Genomic DNA, 15,071 nt, shown 5'->3' with positions numbered 1-15,071 from the left:
CTGCTCTGTGCTGTGACAGGAGCGGCACTTAAACAGACAGCTCGCATCTTTGATGAAAGCTGTATACAGGAGAGAAACTGAAGCTAAAGTATCGATCTCATTACTCTGGTATTGATCAATATCATTACCAACGTTGTAATTGATATTATCAATATTTGGATCGATCCGCCCACCACTATTATTCATGCTGTGGCGCGATGTTAGGAGGACGCTGCTGCATACAAATATACAGTGGATTCACATTTATTGTGTGAAAATATCACACTTTTGATTACAGCGGTATCGTTGATTTTCACTTATTTATCTGCCACACCTTAAAGGCCAGTCCGTGGAAATATTGTCTAATGCTAAACAAGTCCGTGGATCAAAAAAGGTTGGGGACCATTGATTTAAGTGATAACTGAGTGAAAACTCCCCAGACCTTCATCGCACTGAGAACTTGTGGTTACCCAGAAGTTGATTGACAGCATGCCAGGGCGAACTGCAGATATGTGATTGTCAATGAAAACCTTTGAAACTTCTGAAACGCTTCTAATTATACTTCAGTAACCACAGAAACATCTGACAGAGCTCCAAAAACACTGAAGCAGCAAACTGTGTAAAAGTTTGCTTTATACAAGCTTTCTGTTCAGCAGGCCTGCATGTTTCTCTGGGTTTCTGGTAATATTTTTCTTAGCTGTTTTCTAATATTGTATACATCAAACTATCACTTAGCTGAAAATGATTATCATACATGTTGATAAAACAATGTTTCGTTGCCACCTTGCAGCATCTTTTTCATTTTTAAGGTATTTTTCAAGTTCTCGATTTAGTTTTTTCTTTTCATTTCAGTGTTTTTAATGTTTGGTTTGTGTTTAGAACATATGGATATGTGGCCATATGTCCAGGGAACATAGCAGAAAGTTGAGAGTATGTATTGCAAAAAAATGACTGAAGGTAATATTTTCTGCATGGAAACAGGCTATTTAAATTTGTAATGTTAAATAATCCAATGACATACAGTGAAATGCACTAAAAAGTGTTGAGTTATAGTACTCAGTTGCACCATGCTGTTATGAGGCAGCTGCATCTGATGCATGTTTGACATCTATGCAGAATTCAGATCAACCTGCTGATTCTTCATTTTTCAGCTGGTTTATTTTAGTGTTTCAGTGTGAGAGAAACAGTCCCCTGATTGAACCAAACTGACTAATATTTTTGTATATGAAGCTATATGAAGTGCACAAGTTAGTGAACTTTTTTTGGTCTAATGTTCTTATGTTCAACAAAAGCAGATTATTTTACAGCAGGTTTGAATACTTAGTATTAGTCATCTTTATGAAAACGGCCTCCCAGTACTTCAGGGCTGAGATGATGCAGGCTTGTGCTTCCTGTGTGTTAGTTACTTAAGAACACACACTGCCATAAAAGGCATCTCTCCAAAACTGTAGCTAAAAGACAGCCACCCAGAGCTGCTTACAGTACAATGTCCATGCAGCTGATAAAATAAAGAAATAAATCATATTGTAGTGATGATACAAAGTAACGCTGTGGCTTTTGAGTCCCATTACAACAATCTAATAATCAGTGAATCCTTTCATACTGCACATTAATTTAAAAAAAAAAGGAAACATTTATTCTTTAAAAATCTTTTTTACTCTTTAAAATTGTTTATTAGATTGCCTGTTATACACATTGCCTGTATTCCCCCTCGGGCTGCATATATTTGTTTCCACAAACCGGCGTCATCTTTATAAAATGATTAAACACATTTTAAACTCTTGTTTTGTGGAGAGGTGACTTGTGTGTCTTAGATTATGTCAGCAGTGGAGGCTGAGCTTCAGCTCCTTTCTGTGTGAGCAGGCTGGCCGGTTCGTGCGCACATGCTCAGTGGGGTTATTTGTGCGCACGGAAGCTTTAAGAGCGCAGCGGCGGAGACAGACGGCAGCAAAGACCGAGGAGAGAAGCACAGGCTCATTCGGAGGAGGAGAACGCAGAGCTGCTGCGGACCATCAGCTACCAGATGAGCCATCACTGACAGCCGCAGACCCGGCTCTGCGCTGGGCACCCGGAGCGAGGCGCATGAATTTGTGCCGTACGGCTCTACTCACAACTTCTTCTCTGTAAAGACTTCTCCCCTCATTTTGTTTTCTCATTAATTCATTGCCATCATGGTGCTGGGCAAAGTGAGGGCCTTGGCGATCTACTTTGACAGTCTGAATGAGAACAACCTGCCCGTGTTCTCCGGTGGAGACCTGGTGTCAGGGAGGGTTGTTGTGGAGGTCACCGGGGATGTGCGGGTCAAGAGGCTGGACATAACCGCGAGAGGAGTCGCCAAGGTCCGGTGGACAGAGTCGAGAAACGCCGGAGCAAACACGGCTTACACTCAGAACTACACCGAGGAGGTGGAATACTTACACCACTGCGACACCTTGATAGGAGAGGAGAGAGGTAAGGAGGCGCCCCAGCTTCTTCTTCTTGATGCTGTTTGTGTGAGACAGGATCAGCGGCGCAGCTGATCACTGCAAACTTTTGACAGGCTCGTTACAAAACTTTAGAGGCACAGAGGGCGCAGTGATGTCAGAGCCCGGCGCAGTGGTACTGATGCAACAGCTGATCGCAGATGCGGTCTATCCGCACTTCAAATTATTATTCTTCGACTTATTAAAGTAAAGTAAAACATTTCACACGCGCACACGAAGGCGCGTGAGCAGCAGGGATTGGGGGGTTGTTTTTTATGCGTCTGGATGTTGACATCACAGTGAGGGGGAAAAGTTGGAATCTTCGCATGAAAGACTTCGTGAAAAAGAGGAAAATCGAAAGCGGTCGATGACGCTTCATTTTCAGAGAAACATTTTCGCCTAAATGAAGGAAAATGGACATTTTTACTGATGACATCCTCAACTAGGCTAGCAGGCAACTCCCTTTGTTAGAAGCGGTTCAAACCTGTTCAGAAACTGCCAGCGCGAGAGGGAGGGGGAGGGAGGAGCAGGCTGGCTCTCAGTGTGTGTGTGTGTGTGTGTGTGTGTGTGTGTGTGTGTGTGTGTGTGTGTGTGTGTGTGTGTGTGTGTGTGTGTGTGTGTGTTGTAATGTAAAATCAGCTGCTGCCTCCCAACACTTCCCATACCTGTGTTGTTGTATCTTTTAAACTTGATGCAAATGAGTGAAGAGACCGTTGGAGGGAAACATGATTTAAATAAAAGCTTCCCTGTGTGTGTGTGTGTGTGTGTGTGTGTGTGTGTGTGTGTGTGTGTGTGTGTGTGTGTGTAGCATATAGGTTAAACCAGCAAGTATAAAGTGTTATTAGAGGTCAGATGACAAAGAACGAAGCCTGAAATCGTGCCGACTGTCTGTGCACAGAGCTTTTTTTGTGTGCAGTGTTTGTTTCTTCAAGGATGGCTGACAGGTCAAAGGTCAATGAGACGATGTGGGACTGCACTGGGATTTAACAGCTTCAGAATTAGCTGCTGAATCTTTAGACTACAAAGGAATCTCAGGTTTGCAAGATCAGCAACAAGTGCTCAAAGAATCAGACGTTTGGCTTTTTAAACTGCTGTAAAGGATTATTCAGCCATTAAAAACATTTCACAAACTGATTAACTTATTAGTAATTGTAGTTATAGAGTGTATATTTATATATTTCTATAGGCCAGCCAGTATTTTTTTAAACAAAGCAAGTAATTGATTAACTGATTAGTCAACAAACAGGAAACTGCCTGTTTTAGCAGCTGATTGATCATTTCATTAATTTTTTTATCCTTGTTAAATATGACAGTGACTGGATATAGTCAGGTTTAGGCAGACCAACTGATAATGAAAGTAATCTTATTGCTGTCAGACCTTCCACACGCTGCCTTTAAAAAAGACAGTTTTATTGTCTGTTCAGGCTGTGACGGTTTACATCAGCTGAACCAAGAGATGTTCAGCTGCATGATCTGAACCTGCAAAGCAGCAAACACGTTTAAGAAGCTGCCTCTAGAGACATAGCACCATTGTTGCGTTGTAAAAGCACTTTAAGTATTATTTCAGCGCTTGAAGGTAATAAAGCTTCTGACCCTTTAACTCCCTCTGTGTGATCTGACAGAAAGAGCTTCTGCATCTATAGACTGAAGCTGTGCGTAAAGAAAAGAAAGATGAAAACATGATGCTGAGTGGGAACTGGAGGTGTCTAACGCACGGATGTAGAGGCTGTTTGTTCCTGCGTGGTTCTGTGGGGGTTTGGGTGCGTGAGAGCTGCAGCTACCTGGAGTTTGCTGTCACTGTGGCTACAACACCCTTCCGCTCTGTGCCCCCCGTCCCGCACCCCCAGCTTCTCCCCCTTCGTGCCACACACCACATGGCTGGGCTAATTGTGGGCAGGGGCTTGCCGGGGCTGAACCAATCAGAGCGAGTCTTGCAAATTAAAGTCACGTCGTCCTCCAATGGGAGACCGACTTGTAATACATGCGTTGGAGTTTCCAGCTGAAGGAAGCTGCTCAGTCTGGTTCATACCGGTCTACTCCTGCTTGCTCTGTGTTGCCGGTGACTTGACGGGGGCGCACGTTCACACGCGCACGGACACGCACACACACACACACACACACACGTTGATGACAGTTCTCACGCCGAACACAGACACAAACATGGAGGATGAAACCGAGCTGCGGCGGCAGGAAGCTGAAGTTCAGCGGAGCCGCCTGGAGACATTTACACACACACACACACTGAACACACAAACAAGAAGAGAAGAAATGAGGAAGTGCGCTCGCTGCTGCGCTTTCTTGTAGTTTTCAGGGGAAAGAACATGGCGAGAAATACTGACTTTATAATACAGCGTTTTCATAGAAAATGCTGACGCAGCGGAACAAGTTTCCCCGAATGAATTTTCTCCCGGGGGAGAAAGAGCAGCTAACAGAAAAACCCGAACAAGCTCCAGGGTGGCATCTTTAGCCAAAGATATTAGACTCACTGTGCTGCAGAGCGGAGACAAGCAGGGAGCGCTTGTTTCAGAGGCTGGAAACAGTTTCATGACAGAGAAGCTGCTTTACCGTTTTTCCACCTCTGACTGTCGGATTTATCCCTCACACTTTCACCCCTCTTGATCAAATGACTGTCTGTGTGTGTGTGTGTGTGTGTGTTAATAATCCCTCTGAGGTGAAGTGGAGTTCATTGTGTAATAAGACTACGTGACATTATGCACCCACAGTTTGTGCTGGAAGGGTGGAGGTTAGGTGCAGGTGTATTCAGGAGCGCGTCTTTGTCTTTCAGATGAGGACTGTCCCGAGGAGGGCCTGACTGTGCTGCACTCAGGCTTACACGAGTTTGCGTTCAGCTTCAGCCTGCCTCAGATGTGAGTACATCTACACGAGAACTCAGTCATTGTGCTGCGTTTCACTTTCTTTTCACTGCAGCTCAGGTTTTACACTTGGACCTTCTGTCCTGTTACAGTACAACAGTCTTTAGCTGTGCACTCGTCATATTTCAGAGAACTACAAGTTGCTGTTTCTCCACCAACAAACATTTCCATTACAAACGTCTCAAACAGCTGTATTTAAACAGCAAATCACCTGATTTTTAATTTTTTTATAGCAAATTTATGTCATTTTTTGTGAAAAATCAAAATAAAAAAAAGAATAATTTGAAAAAAAATCTGGCTGCTCAATAAGACCACATGTATACAGACACGAGGATAGCTGACGTCTGCTCTCCAGTGACGAAACAAATGAATACATGACGCACCTCAGAAAAGCTGCTCCTTCACTCCCATAACATCCAAAATTTACATTTAGCTCTGTGATTTACTAGAACAGCAAATCAGTGCTTCCATAGTGGGGAAGAGATTATTTGTAAGCAAACATGTATTTTGTTGTAATATAAAAAAGTGCCATGGTGGTATCCATTAGCTAACATATTTATTGTAAGCTCTTATATGGAATTTTGCAACACGTGTCTCAGAAAACAAAACAAACACACAAACAAAAAACAGACGCATTAATTCATCTTCGTGATGGAAAATCTATCCACTGATTTGAAAAGTAACAAAAACACCAATCAGAACAATATTTCTGAAAAAAAAAAGACTCAATCTGGACAATAAATCCTCTTCACTCAGTTCTTTAATGAAACATGAAGTTTTTCACTCACAGAATAAACACTGGACCCACTGCTGACATTGTGAATATGTAATTAGTGTTTGTGGGAAAATAAATGAACATAATAAGGACGTAGCGTTTGTATGACTAAATGAATAACGCTGTAAGGTGCAGCATCAGTATACAGACAGAATAACACAGACTAAAGACAAACAGGAAGGAAACATGTGTTTCTGCTTCCTGGCAGTAAATATGATACCGTTGGAAAGCCTGTTTATTTCCCTTACATGGAGTCACATTAAAAGGAAAAGGCATTTGTGGGTTGAGCAGCAGAGGTGAGTATGTGGGTTATGCCCATGAAAAACGTACCAAACAGCTGATTCTGCTGCTCAACCCACAAATTCATTTTCCTTATAATGTGACTCTGTGTAAGGGAAATAAACAGGCTTTCCAACAGTATCAGATTTACTGCCAAGAAGCAGAAATAATGCACCAAACACACACACACACACACACACACACACACACACACACACACACACACACACACACACACGTCCTTACTCTTTGTGTTTAGTTACTGATTATTTATGAGATAAAGCTTTTGCTTACACACCTGTACCTGTTTACTGACCTGCTTTTAACTTCTCACTGTAGCTGAGCCTCCTCCACCGACCTAAATAACTGCTTCAAAGCTCAGACAGATACATTTACATCGCTAACTATTCATATAAAATATATAAATGTACTATACAAATTAGGTGTAGCAGTAAGAGAAAAAGCTGAATCTTTCCTTTGACCTGATATCTGAGCATCAGGACGTGTTGTACCGGTTCTTTATCTGAAGGAAAAGGTGTTGAACTTGCACAGAGAACGTGACCATGACCACCCACACTTTTTAATCTCCCTCCCTTCCTGTCTTTTTTTTTTTCTGTCAGGGCTCTGGCCACTTCCTTTGAAGGGAAGCACGGCAATGTGAGGTACTGGGTGAAAGCTGAACTGCACCGTCCGTGGCTGCTCCCCGTCAAAGTGAAGAAGGAGTTCATTGTGTTTGAACACATCGACATCAACACCCCGCTGCTGCTGGTGAGCACGTCCCCTTTACAGCACGAGTTCAGAGACATACGGCTCCCAGTGCACAGCAGCTTAGCTCAACACGAACACTGGAAAGATTACAGTTATCTACACAAATAAAAACACAAATATAATGCTATTATAAATAACAGAATTTGTATAGACACAGGTTTCCAGGGTATATTTTCACATAAAGATTGAATCATCTGGCAGAATAATGTTAAATAACGAAGTAATATGAAGGCAACAGGAATATTTAAAAATGTTCTGCTGCTGAAAGCAGCTCTTTGTAAAAATGTCAGACTGCTCCTTTAAAGGCTGGGGCCGACGTGCTTTTCCAGCAGTTAAGAGATGATGTGTGTGAACAGGCCCCTCAGGCTGGTACAAAGGAGAAGACGCTGTGCTGCTGGTTCTGTGCTTCAGGCCCGATCTCCCTCAGTGCCAAAATAGAGCGAAAGGGCTACACACCAGGTAAGCCACACCTATTCCAAATTCCCCCAGGTCGTCTTCTCTGCTGCTCTTCTGCTTTTGAGATTTCACTTATGTTGTTTCCTCTCTCAGTCTGACAGACTGATTTCTTCTCCCCTTTTTCCAAGGCGAGTCGATCCAAATCTTTGCCGAGGTGGAAAACTGCTCATCGCGCGTAGTGGTTCCCAAGGCTGCACTTTACCAGACCCAGACCTTCTTTGCTAAGGGCAAGGGCAAAGAGATCCAGCAGCTGGTGTCCAACGTGCGAGGAGATCCTCTGCCGCAAGGGAAGAGCCAGAGCTGGGAGGGAAAACTGCTCAAAATCCCTCCCGTGTCCCCCTCCATCCTCGGCTGTCCCATCATCAAAGTGGAATATGCTCTCGTGGTGAGTCCAGACGTTTCTGCATGTGTCGCATAAAAAATGTAGCCAACCCTTCCTTTGCTTATTTTATTCAGGGACACCGATAGGAGCGTAAAACAAAGGGCTCAGAGTACATGAGCAGAATATTTGCAAGGTCACATTTGTCTGATGCAATTCCATATTCCACATATTCCACATATTCCACAGAAAGTCTGCTTGGTGGATTAGTTGGACTTGAACATAATTAAAATCCATTCACATGCAATGAAAAACACCTTCTTACAATAACGCAAAAAAAATGATTAATAATTGCTGTTGACATGTGACCTTCTCATAACACCCTAGTGTGATACTGTTACTAGACAACAAGAAACTTATGGATGTTTGTATTTGAGTGTGGCAGCTTATATCTGGGTCACGTCTGTATGAACTGCTGCCACTGACACACATTCATTTTTCTTTGTTTTTCCAAACGCTCCCGTCCCGCTTGCAGGTATACGTGGACATACCGGGTGGTTTGAATTTGTCGCTCTCGTTGCCGTTAGTGATAGGGACCATCCCTCTTCATGCTTGCACCACCCGCACCTCCAGCATCAGCAGCAACTGCAGCACTTTGAGCTGGCTGGGCCTGCCAGAGAGACCTGAGGGTATGTACTGTAAATACAGGTGCTTGCATGTATGGTCTCTTTCTTAATGCGTGTGTGCTTCGGGATGATCTCTTACGCCTGTTTGTTTATTGCAGCCCCACCAAGCTACAGCGATCTGGCAATATCAGAGTCTCACAGGCGGGATTATCTGCAGGGATGTGATAGGTCTGACGGGGAGGGAGCGGACCACGGATCTCTGCTAACATACATCACAGAGTTCAGATATCTGCCTCCGCCACTGTACTCTGAGGTACTACACACACACACACACACACGCACACACACACACACACACACACACACACACACACACACACACACACACACACACACACACACACACACACACACACACACACAGAGTCTTACTCTTACAGGAAAGTCTGATTATAAAATACACACTAACAACGTAAACAGACATAGAATGATAGACAAAACCCACTCTTTTGTATATAAAATATTCAGATAAGGTGCAACAATAAATCTAAAAAATATCCCATTAAGTGTGCCCTAATCTGAACCACATTTATGATTTTCAAAAGTATCCAAAATGAAGTAGAACAAAGCAAACTCACTGAACTATTTCCCACATAATTTAGCTGCAGCACCACAAACTGTTTGTGTAAAATACACAGACACAAGTAACTGCCTAGTAAGAGTAATAAACTCATCAAATCTGAAGCACAAACCTCTTGGACAGTTAGACATATGGCTTGTCAGATGATTCCATTAAAACGCTCCAAAAGGCGCGGAGCAGTGAAGAGGTCCGGTTCTGGTACTTCAGTGTTTTTCAGGCCCGGCTGCTGCTCTGTTCTTTAAAAGCTGGCTGCATGATTAAGCTGTAGCTGCTGTAGCCTGAAGTTATTTGTTGAAAGGTAGACTCTCACCATGTGATGCTGTCAAACCTATTTTAGAGGAACTTCAGCCAGTATTTTCTCAGTGTTATAATTATCACTCCATGAGGATCCTGTAGCCATAAAGCTCTATCTTCCCCTTCCTCCCTGTAGGTCGATCCTTACCCTGACCCGTTGGAGGTGCAAGGGACTGTGGATGTCAGGAGACCTGACACCTGTCCGTCCCGCTGAGGGGAGCTCAGGATCGCAGAAGCCTCTGCACAAAAAGACTCAGTTGCTCTCAGCCATCGGGCCCACATAGCCATCTTCTCACCAGATTATGTATCACCACAAATAAGGCTGGACTCTGCCTGACCCGGGAAAGTCAGCTGAGAGAGTATTTGGTGACTACTGATGTGATGGACCAGGGATATCCAACCGTGCCGGATCCCCCATATCCTGTGCTCAAGACATGGCAAAAAACGAACATTGTTTGACACCACTGTATGACTCTGACGAGGCAGAGAACAAAGATCACTCCAAGCGGACAGGAGAAGCCTCCTCCTGCCTCACAGTAAATTTTGCACATGCCGTTACTACTGTTTTTCTATCAGTGGTTTTCTATACTGCAGGTTTCCGCAGGCCTATACGCTACAGTATATATACATAGAATATTGTACTCTAAATGGACACATTAATGGCAGGATAAGAGCTATCTTTAGTTTAAAGATGGTTAAAGTTGGGACTTCAGGTGGAGACGTCTCATTTTATAAAACAAAGCAAAAAATTCACTGAGATTAAAAAAAAAACAAAAAAAAACAGACAGACACGTTACTGAAGATAAAGTGCAGAAATGTGTCACATCAACGACCACCTCGATCATTTAGAGGTCACGTGTGTGTGTGTGTGTGTGTGTGTGTGTGTGTGTGTGTGTGTGTGTGTGTGTGTGTGTGTGTGTGTGTGAGAGGGTGAGGGACAGTCAGTTTAAAGTGAGCAGGTCCAGAGAAAAAGCACAACTCCATCCAGCTGAGATAGTCCCACGAAGCCTCCTGCTGCTCTCTGCTCTCAGCTGAAGCTTCTCTCGCTCTGGAGTTTTCCACAAGCTTTGTGCTTGCAAACAATGGCAAAGCATAAAACATAAATGTTTACAGATGAATATATCAAATTGAGAATGTTGTCCAAACATGACTTCTTCCACCTAAAATTTCAGATTACCAAGTGCAATATATTTTTGTATTTGTGATTTTTTTTTTTTTTTGCACTAGTTTTTCATATACTCTGTTGCTGTCTATTACATTTCTGTGCATTATATATTATTGTCATAATCTTATTGCTGTCATGATCAACTTTTTATAAAATAAAAGATTTATTTTATAAAATAATAAAATGGCTCTCAGTATTTATTACCCTTCTCATCTGTTGCCATGACACCCAGGATTACACACTGAGTAGATAAACTGCAGAGACGATGATGATGATGATGATGATGATGATGAGGAGGCACCAGTTTCTTTAGAGTTTATTCAGTTACCTTTGCACACAGTATCATTTCTTCCAGTCTAGATTTTATTTTTGTTCCAGTATATTTTACACATTTATAGTTACTTACAAAATCTATTTTTTAGATTTTAAAATATAAATCTAAGGTAATTTATGTTGTATTATTATAGATAATACTAGCCAGCAGTATATAATCGTTTCCAGTCATCTCCAACAGTGATATAGACAGTGATGAATCAATAATTCAGATCCAATAATGAATACTTACACTTTAGTTACTTTTGATGCTAAAACATTTGTATGAGTACTTAATAAAAACTTAACATTTTAAAACAATAAAAAATAAACTGCCACTCTGGAAACTAACTGAAAGTAAACTGAGCCTGAAAATATATTTAAAACTAAATAAAAGTAAGGATAATTAAAAATACAAAAACTATAATACTGGTTTACAGAAGAATATATGCAGCTCATAACCTACAAATCTCATGCAGCTCTTTGTAGACCTGCAGCCTATATCTACAGCTGCAGGTCCCTCTGCAAGCTGCTTTGCAACCAGTCTGCAGCTCAGCTGCTTCTTTCCATGTTGTTTCTTGAGGTCACTGTGAGCCGTGCCTGCTCTGCTCTTGGTGCTGCCCTCGTGGTCCCGGATCAGAGCTCTACAACCATAGGCTTCAGATGCATTAACCAGCCTAAAATGGTCCTGGCAGGACTTTGTTTAGCTGCTTGCCACTGAGCATGCTCACATCTGAATACACTGAAATGAAGCTTATACGTAAGCTCAATAAGGAGGATCTGTAATCTTTCCCGAGTGTTCAGCTGCAACTTTATTCTTCATGTCCATTTTTACTCGCTGTCAAACTCAAAGCTGACATCACTGCTGTAGTCCAATCATCTTTCTGCCCCACTTCTTCAAGCCAATCAGCCTCCAATCTGTGCACCTTGAATCTCACTGCTTACCTGTCACTCTCCCTTACAGACTCATTCGTGCAGCCTGCCTCCTCCCCATGTCCCCCTCACCCAGGTCACTCAGTGCTCCATCCAAGCCTCCATCTTAATCTTCACCACCTCCAGCGTCTAGGCTCGGGGGGGTCCTGTCCTGATTCCTATCACTGCTGGGATTCAGTTCTGCAATGATGAGGCTTTCAAGCATTCATATTGCTTGTAATCAATAATTTGTTCTAGCTCCTATCCTTCCACCTGGCTCCAGGTGCTGGAGTCAGAGCGTAACAACTTCATACTTCTGTCTGATGTCGCACTGATTTTTTTTTTTTTTGAGAAGTGTCATCACCTGTTCAGAAAGCGATTTATCCACCTTTGCACACACTCTTCATAACTTTCTGCTCATTAAAAACATGGTGGCGTTTATGGATGAATTTTGGAATCACGTACACCGACTGAAAACAGGCAAAAAAATATAAAACCAGTGCATCACAGCTTGGTTTCCTCCTTTTCCCCCATGACTCCTCCAGCTGGAGGAGAAGCTGTGCAACTTTACCACAAAGAATTCAGTGGCAGCATGAACATTTACTGGTATCATATTTCTGTTTCAGGAGTAAAAGATTCCCACTGCTAAGGAGAAAAAAAACCCGCACCGTCAGGCGTTCATCACTGAGTAATGTTAGAAAATAGAAAAATGTGTCACATTAATAAAGTAAAACATAAAAAAAATGGAGTTGGAGCCACTGTGTGAAAACCTTTGCTTTGCACCATGGTGGGACTTGTTCCTGCTGCCTGCTGGACTGCGTGCTCTGCTGACTCTGCTGAAGAAGGAGCAAACCAGATGTGCTGGAGCAGATGTAGGACAGGGCTCATGTGAGCTGCTGACCTAATTCCCTACTGCAGACTGGCAAACAGCGTGCAGGCCAAACAGAGACCAGCTCTCTGAGTAAGGCTGTTTTCACTTACGCTGTTTCATAACTCTGTGGGGAAACAGCTGTCAGTAGTAAAGTCGGAGAATCCTTTTTCTGTTCAGTTCCATTCACTCAGAAACCACATACGCATATATAACCATACATCTCATGGATGTACTCGCTCACAGAATTCACATGAGTGGAAGAAAAGAAAAGCTACAGCAGCTGCTGTGTGTGTGTGTGTATGTGTGTGTGTGTGTGTGTGTGTGTGTGTGTGTGTGTGTAGGATAAAGAGTGATTTATTACGTGTGAGCTAGCTCATGGAAGCCTGAGGAAACAGCTCATAGCCTTTTGACCATTTTTGCTGCTTCATCAAAGGACTCCAATAACGTCTGTCAGCTGTTTGTGCAGAGCAAGATTTCACTGGTGGTCAGGTTGCCATGAAAATGTTGAAATTGTTGTTTCTGAATGATGAATCCTACATTTTTTTCTTTTTTCTTTTTTAGCACAAACCGAATTTCACTTTTTAAAAGCCAGTCTTTAAAGTTATTTTCCATACTTCCTGGAATGGCCGCTAGAGTCCGACTACAGACAGAATTCCATGTTAAAACTTTCCAAAGCGTGTTAACAGTTTAGTACAACAGAGCTATCATCTGACCCCCTTAATAACAAGTTCCAGTTTGTTCCTGTTCTTTAAATAATTTACTCATTTGGATTTTTAAGGCCTAACGCTGGGGGCTAAATTGACTGACAGGCACTTTTGGGGCACTGTTGTTGTGAACTGGTGCTATAAATAAAATTAGATTGGGCTGAATTATCAGAGACATGTCTACATGAAAACTTTACGATGATGCAGAGAAAAACCCCAACATTCAGCCCCCTATGAGCAAGCACTTGACCACCATCCGCAGAAGAATTGTTTTACGATAAATTGATTAATCTTTTAAAGAGTGTGATATTAACAATGAGGTCATTTTATTAGGAGATTTAGAATTGAAATAAGGAGGAGAGAGAGAGAAAGTGCTACAGGTAAGTGATATCTGACAGGTTCATAACGAATCAGTGAGGATAACGAGTGTTTCAGAAACTCTCACTGACTTTTATGAACAAATAAAGAAATCTTTTAATTGGGTTACAGGACTTTGGTAAATGGACTTGTGTCTTGCTTTCCCCAGGTGTGTCCACTCACCCTAATTACCTCAGTGTCAGCAAGCAGACAATTAGCTCACCTGCCAATCTTCTCTGAATGGCTCAGAGAAGTATTTTTTGACATCTTCACACATGCAGCAGTTTTTATTTAGTTCTTGTTGGCTCCTGACTCCATGCCTTGCCTCATTCCAGCAGTTTGCAGTGTCAGATAGTTGTGATACTGCGTTCTGGTCTGCTGTTCTCACTCTGCAGCGCTTTGAGACTGAACCTGACACGTGCATGAACTGTTCAGGGCTGAATGCTTCTGTACAGGCTGAACTGGTTTGGAGCATTATTCCCTGGGGGTTCAAGAGTGTTGTTGTGTCTGTTAACTCCCGTCATCACACCTCATGTGGAACCTACACTGCACGGTGTTGTCTGTCTAAAATTTAGCTTGTCGTTTTCTTTTTTTCCAGGAGAGGTTCTGGCACACTGGTGCTCCTGTATGGCCAACAGCATCAAGCCTAATCTTAGCTCAGGAAGGGCTGAAAGTCAAACACAGATGAGCTGATCTCAGTGCCAGCCCACATCCTTCTACACATCAGATGGATCTCATCGAAGGCATAACATTTAAGCTTTAGCTTGCTCACTGTTGCTGGGCATCTTCAAGCCACCACAGCTCCTCCTTTCATGCTGTATCTGATTTGGTGTAATATCTGTGTCACTGATACCTGCTTTACTCCAGGCTGTGACTGGGAGGTAGGTGGGGTACACCCTGGACACTTCAGCTTCATATCAATTATCAGTGCTGAGTTAGAACTAAAGACCATCTTGGGAAAGAGTCGACAGTCTCAAGCTGGTGCATGCTCAGGACGCGCTGTTCTTCTTGCAGCACGTCTTCATTTACTGTGAAAAACACACTGTGCGTATGAGGGCTGTGCCTCTGTTCACTTTTACCTTGAACCATAACTAAACAAGATACACACACACACAAAGTAACCCCACCCTCCAGTACACACACAATGATGAGAGGTCACATGAATAGTGTTTTGGCTTCCGCTATACAGGCTGCTTCTGTCCGGCTGATAAACAGAAACTGGTTTGAACTGGATAAGAAACACAGGCAGAGACAACAGAGAGCATGAGCCAGGAGACAG

At 42.8% G+C, this 15,071-nt stretch overlaps 1 protein-coding gene across 1 annotated transcript; it reads left to right on the top strand.

Annotated features, from left to right (window-relative positions):
* Positions 1 to 1,891: 1,891 nt before the first annotated feature.
* arrdc3b (arrestin domain containing 3b) lies at positions 1,892 to 10,771 on the top strand. The gene is made up of 8 exons (XM_030723994.1): positions 1,892 to 2,430; positions 5,227 to 5,308; positions 6,989 to 7,136; positions 7,493 to 7,595; positions 7,721 to 7,977; positions 8,447 to 8,600; positions 8,696 to 8,850; positions 9,608 to 10,771. The coding sequence occupies exons 1-8, from the start codon at positions 2,151 to 2,153 to the stop codon at positions 9,683 to 9,685; spliced, it is 1,257 nt and encodes a 418-aa protein (XP_030579854.1). The 5' UTR covers positions 1,892 to 2,150; the 3' UTR covers positions 9,686 to 10,771.
* Positions 10,772 to 15,071: the final 4,300 nt, after the last annotated feature.

This window comes from Archocentrus centrarchus, unplaced genomic scaffold (assembly GCF_007364275.1).
Source record: "Archocentrus centrarchus isolate MPI-CPG fArcCen1 unplaced genomic scaffold, fArcCen1 scaffold_30_ctg1, whole genome shotgun sequence".
Taxonomy (NCBI): Eukaryota; Metazoa; Chordata; class Actinopteri; order Cichliformes; family Cichlidae; genus Archocentrus; species Archocentrus centrarchus.
Note: the sequence above shows the minus strand (reverse complement) of the source record. Positions and strands in the feature narration are given on the sequence as shown.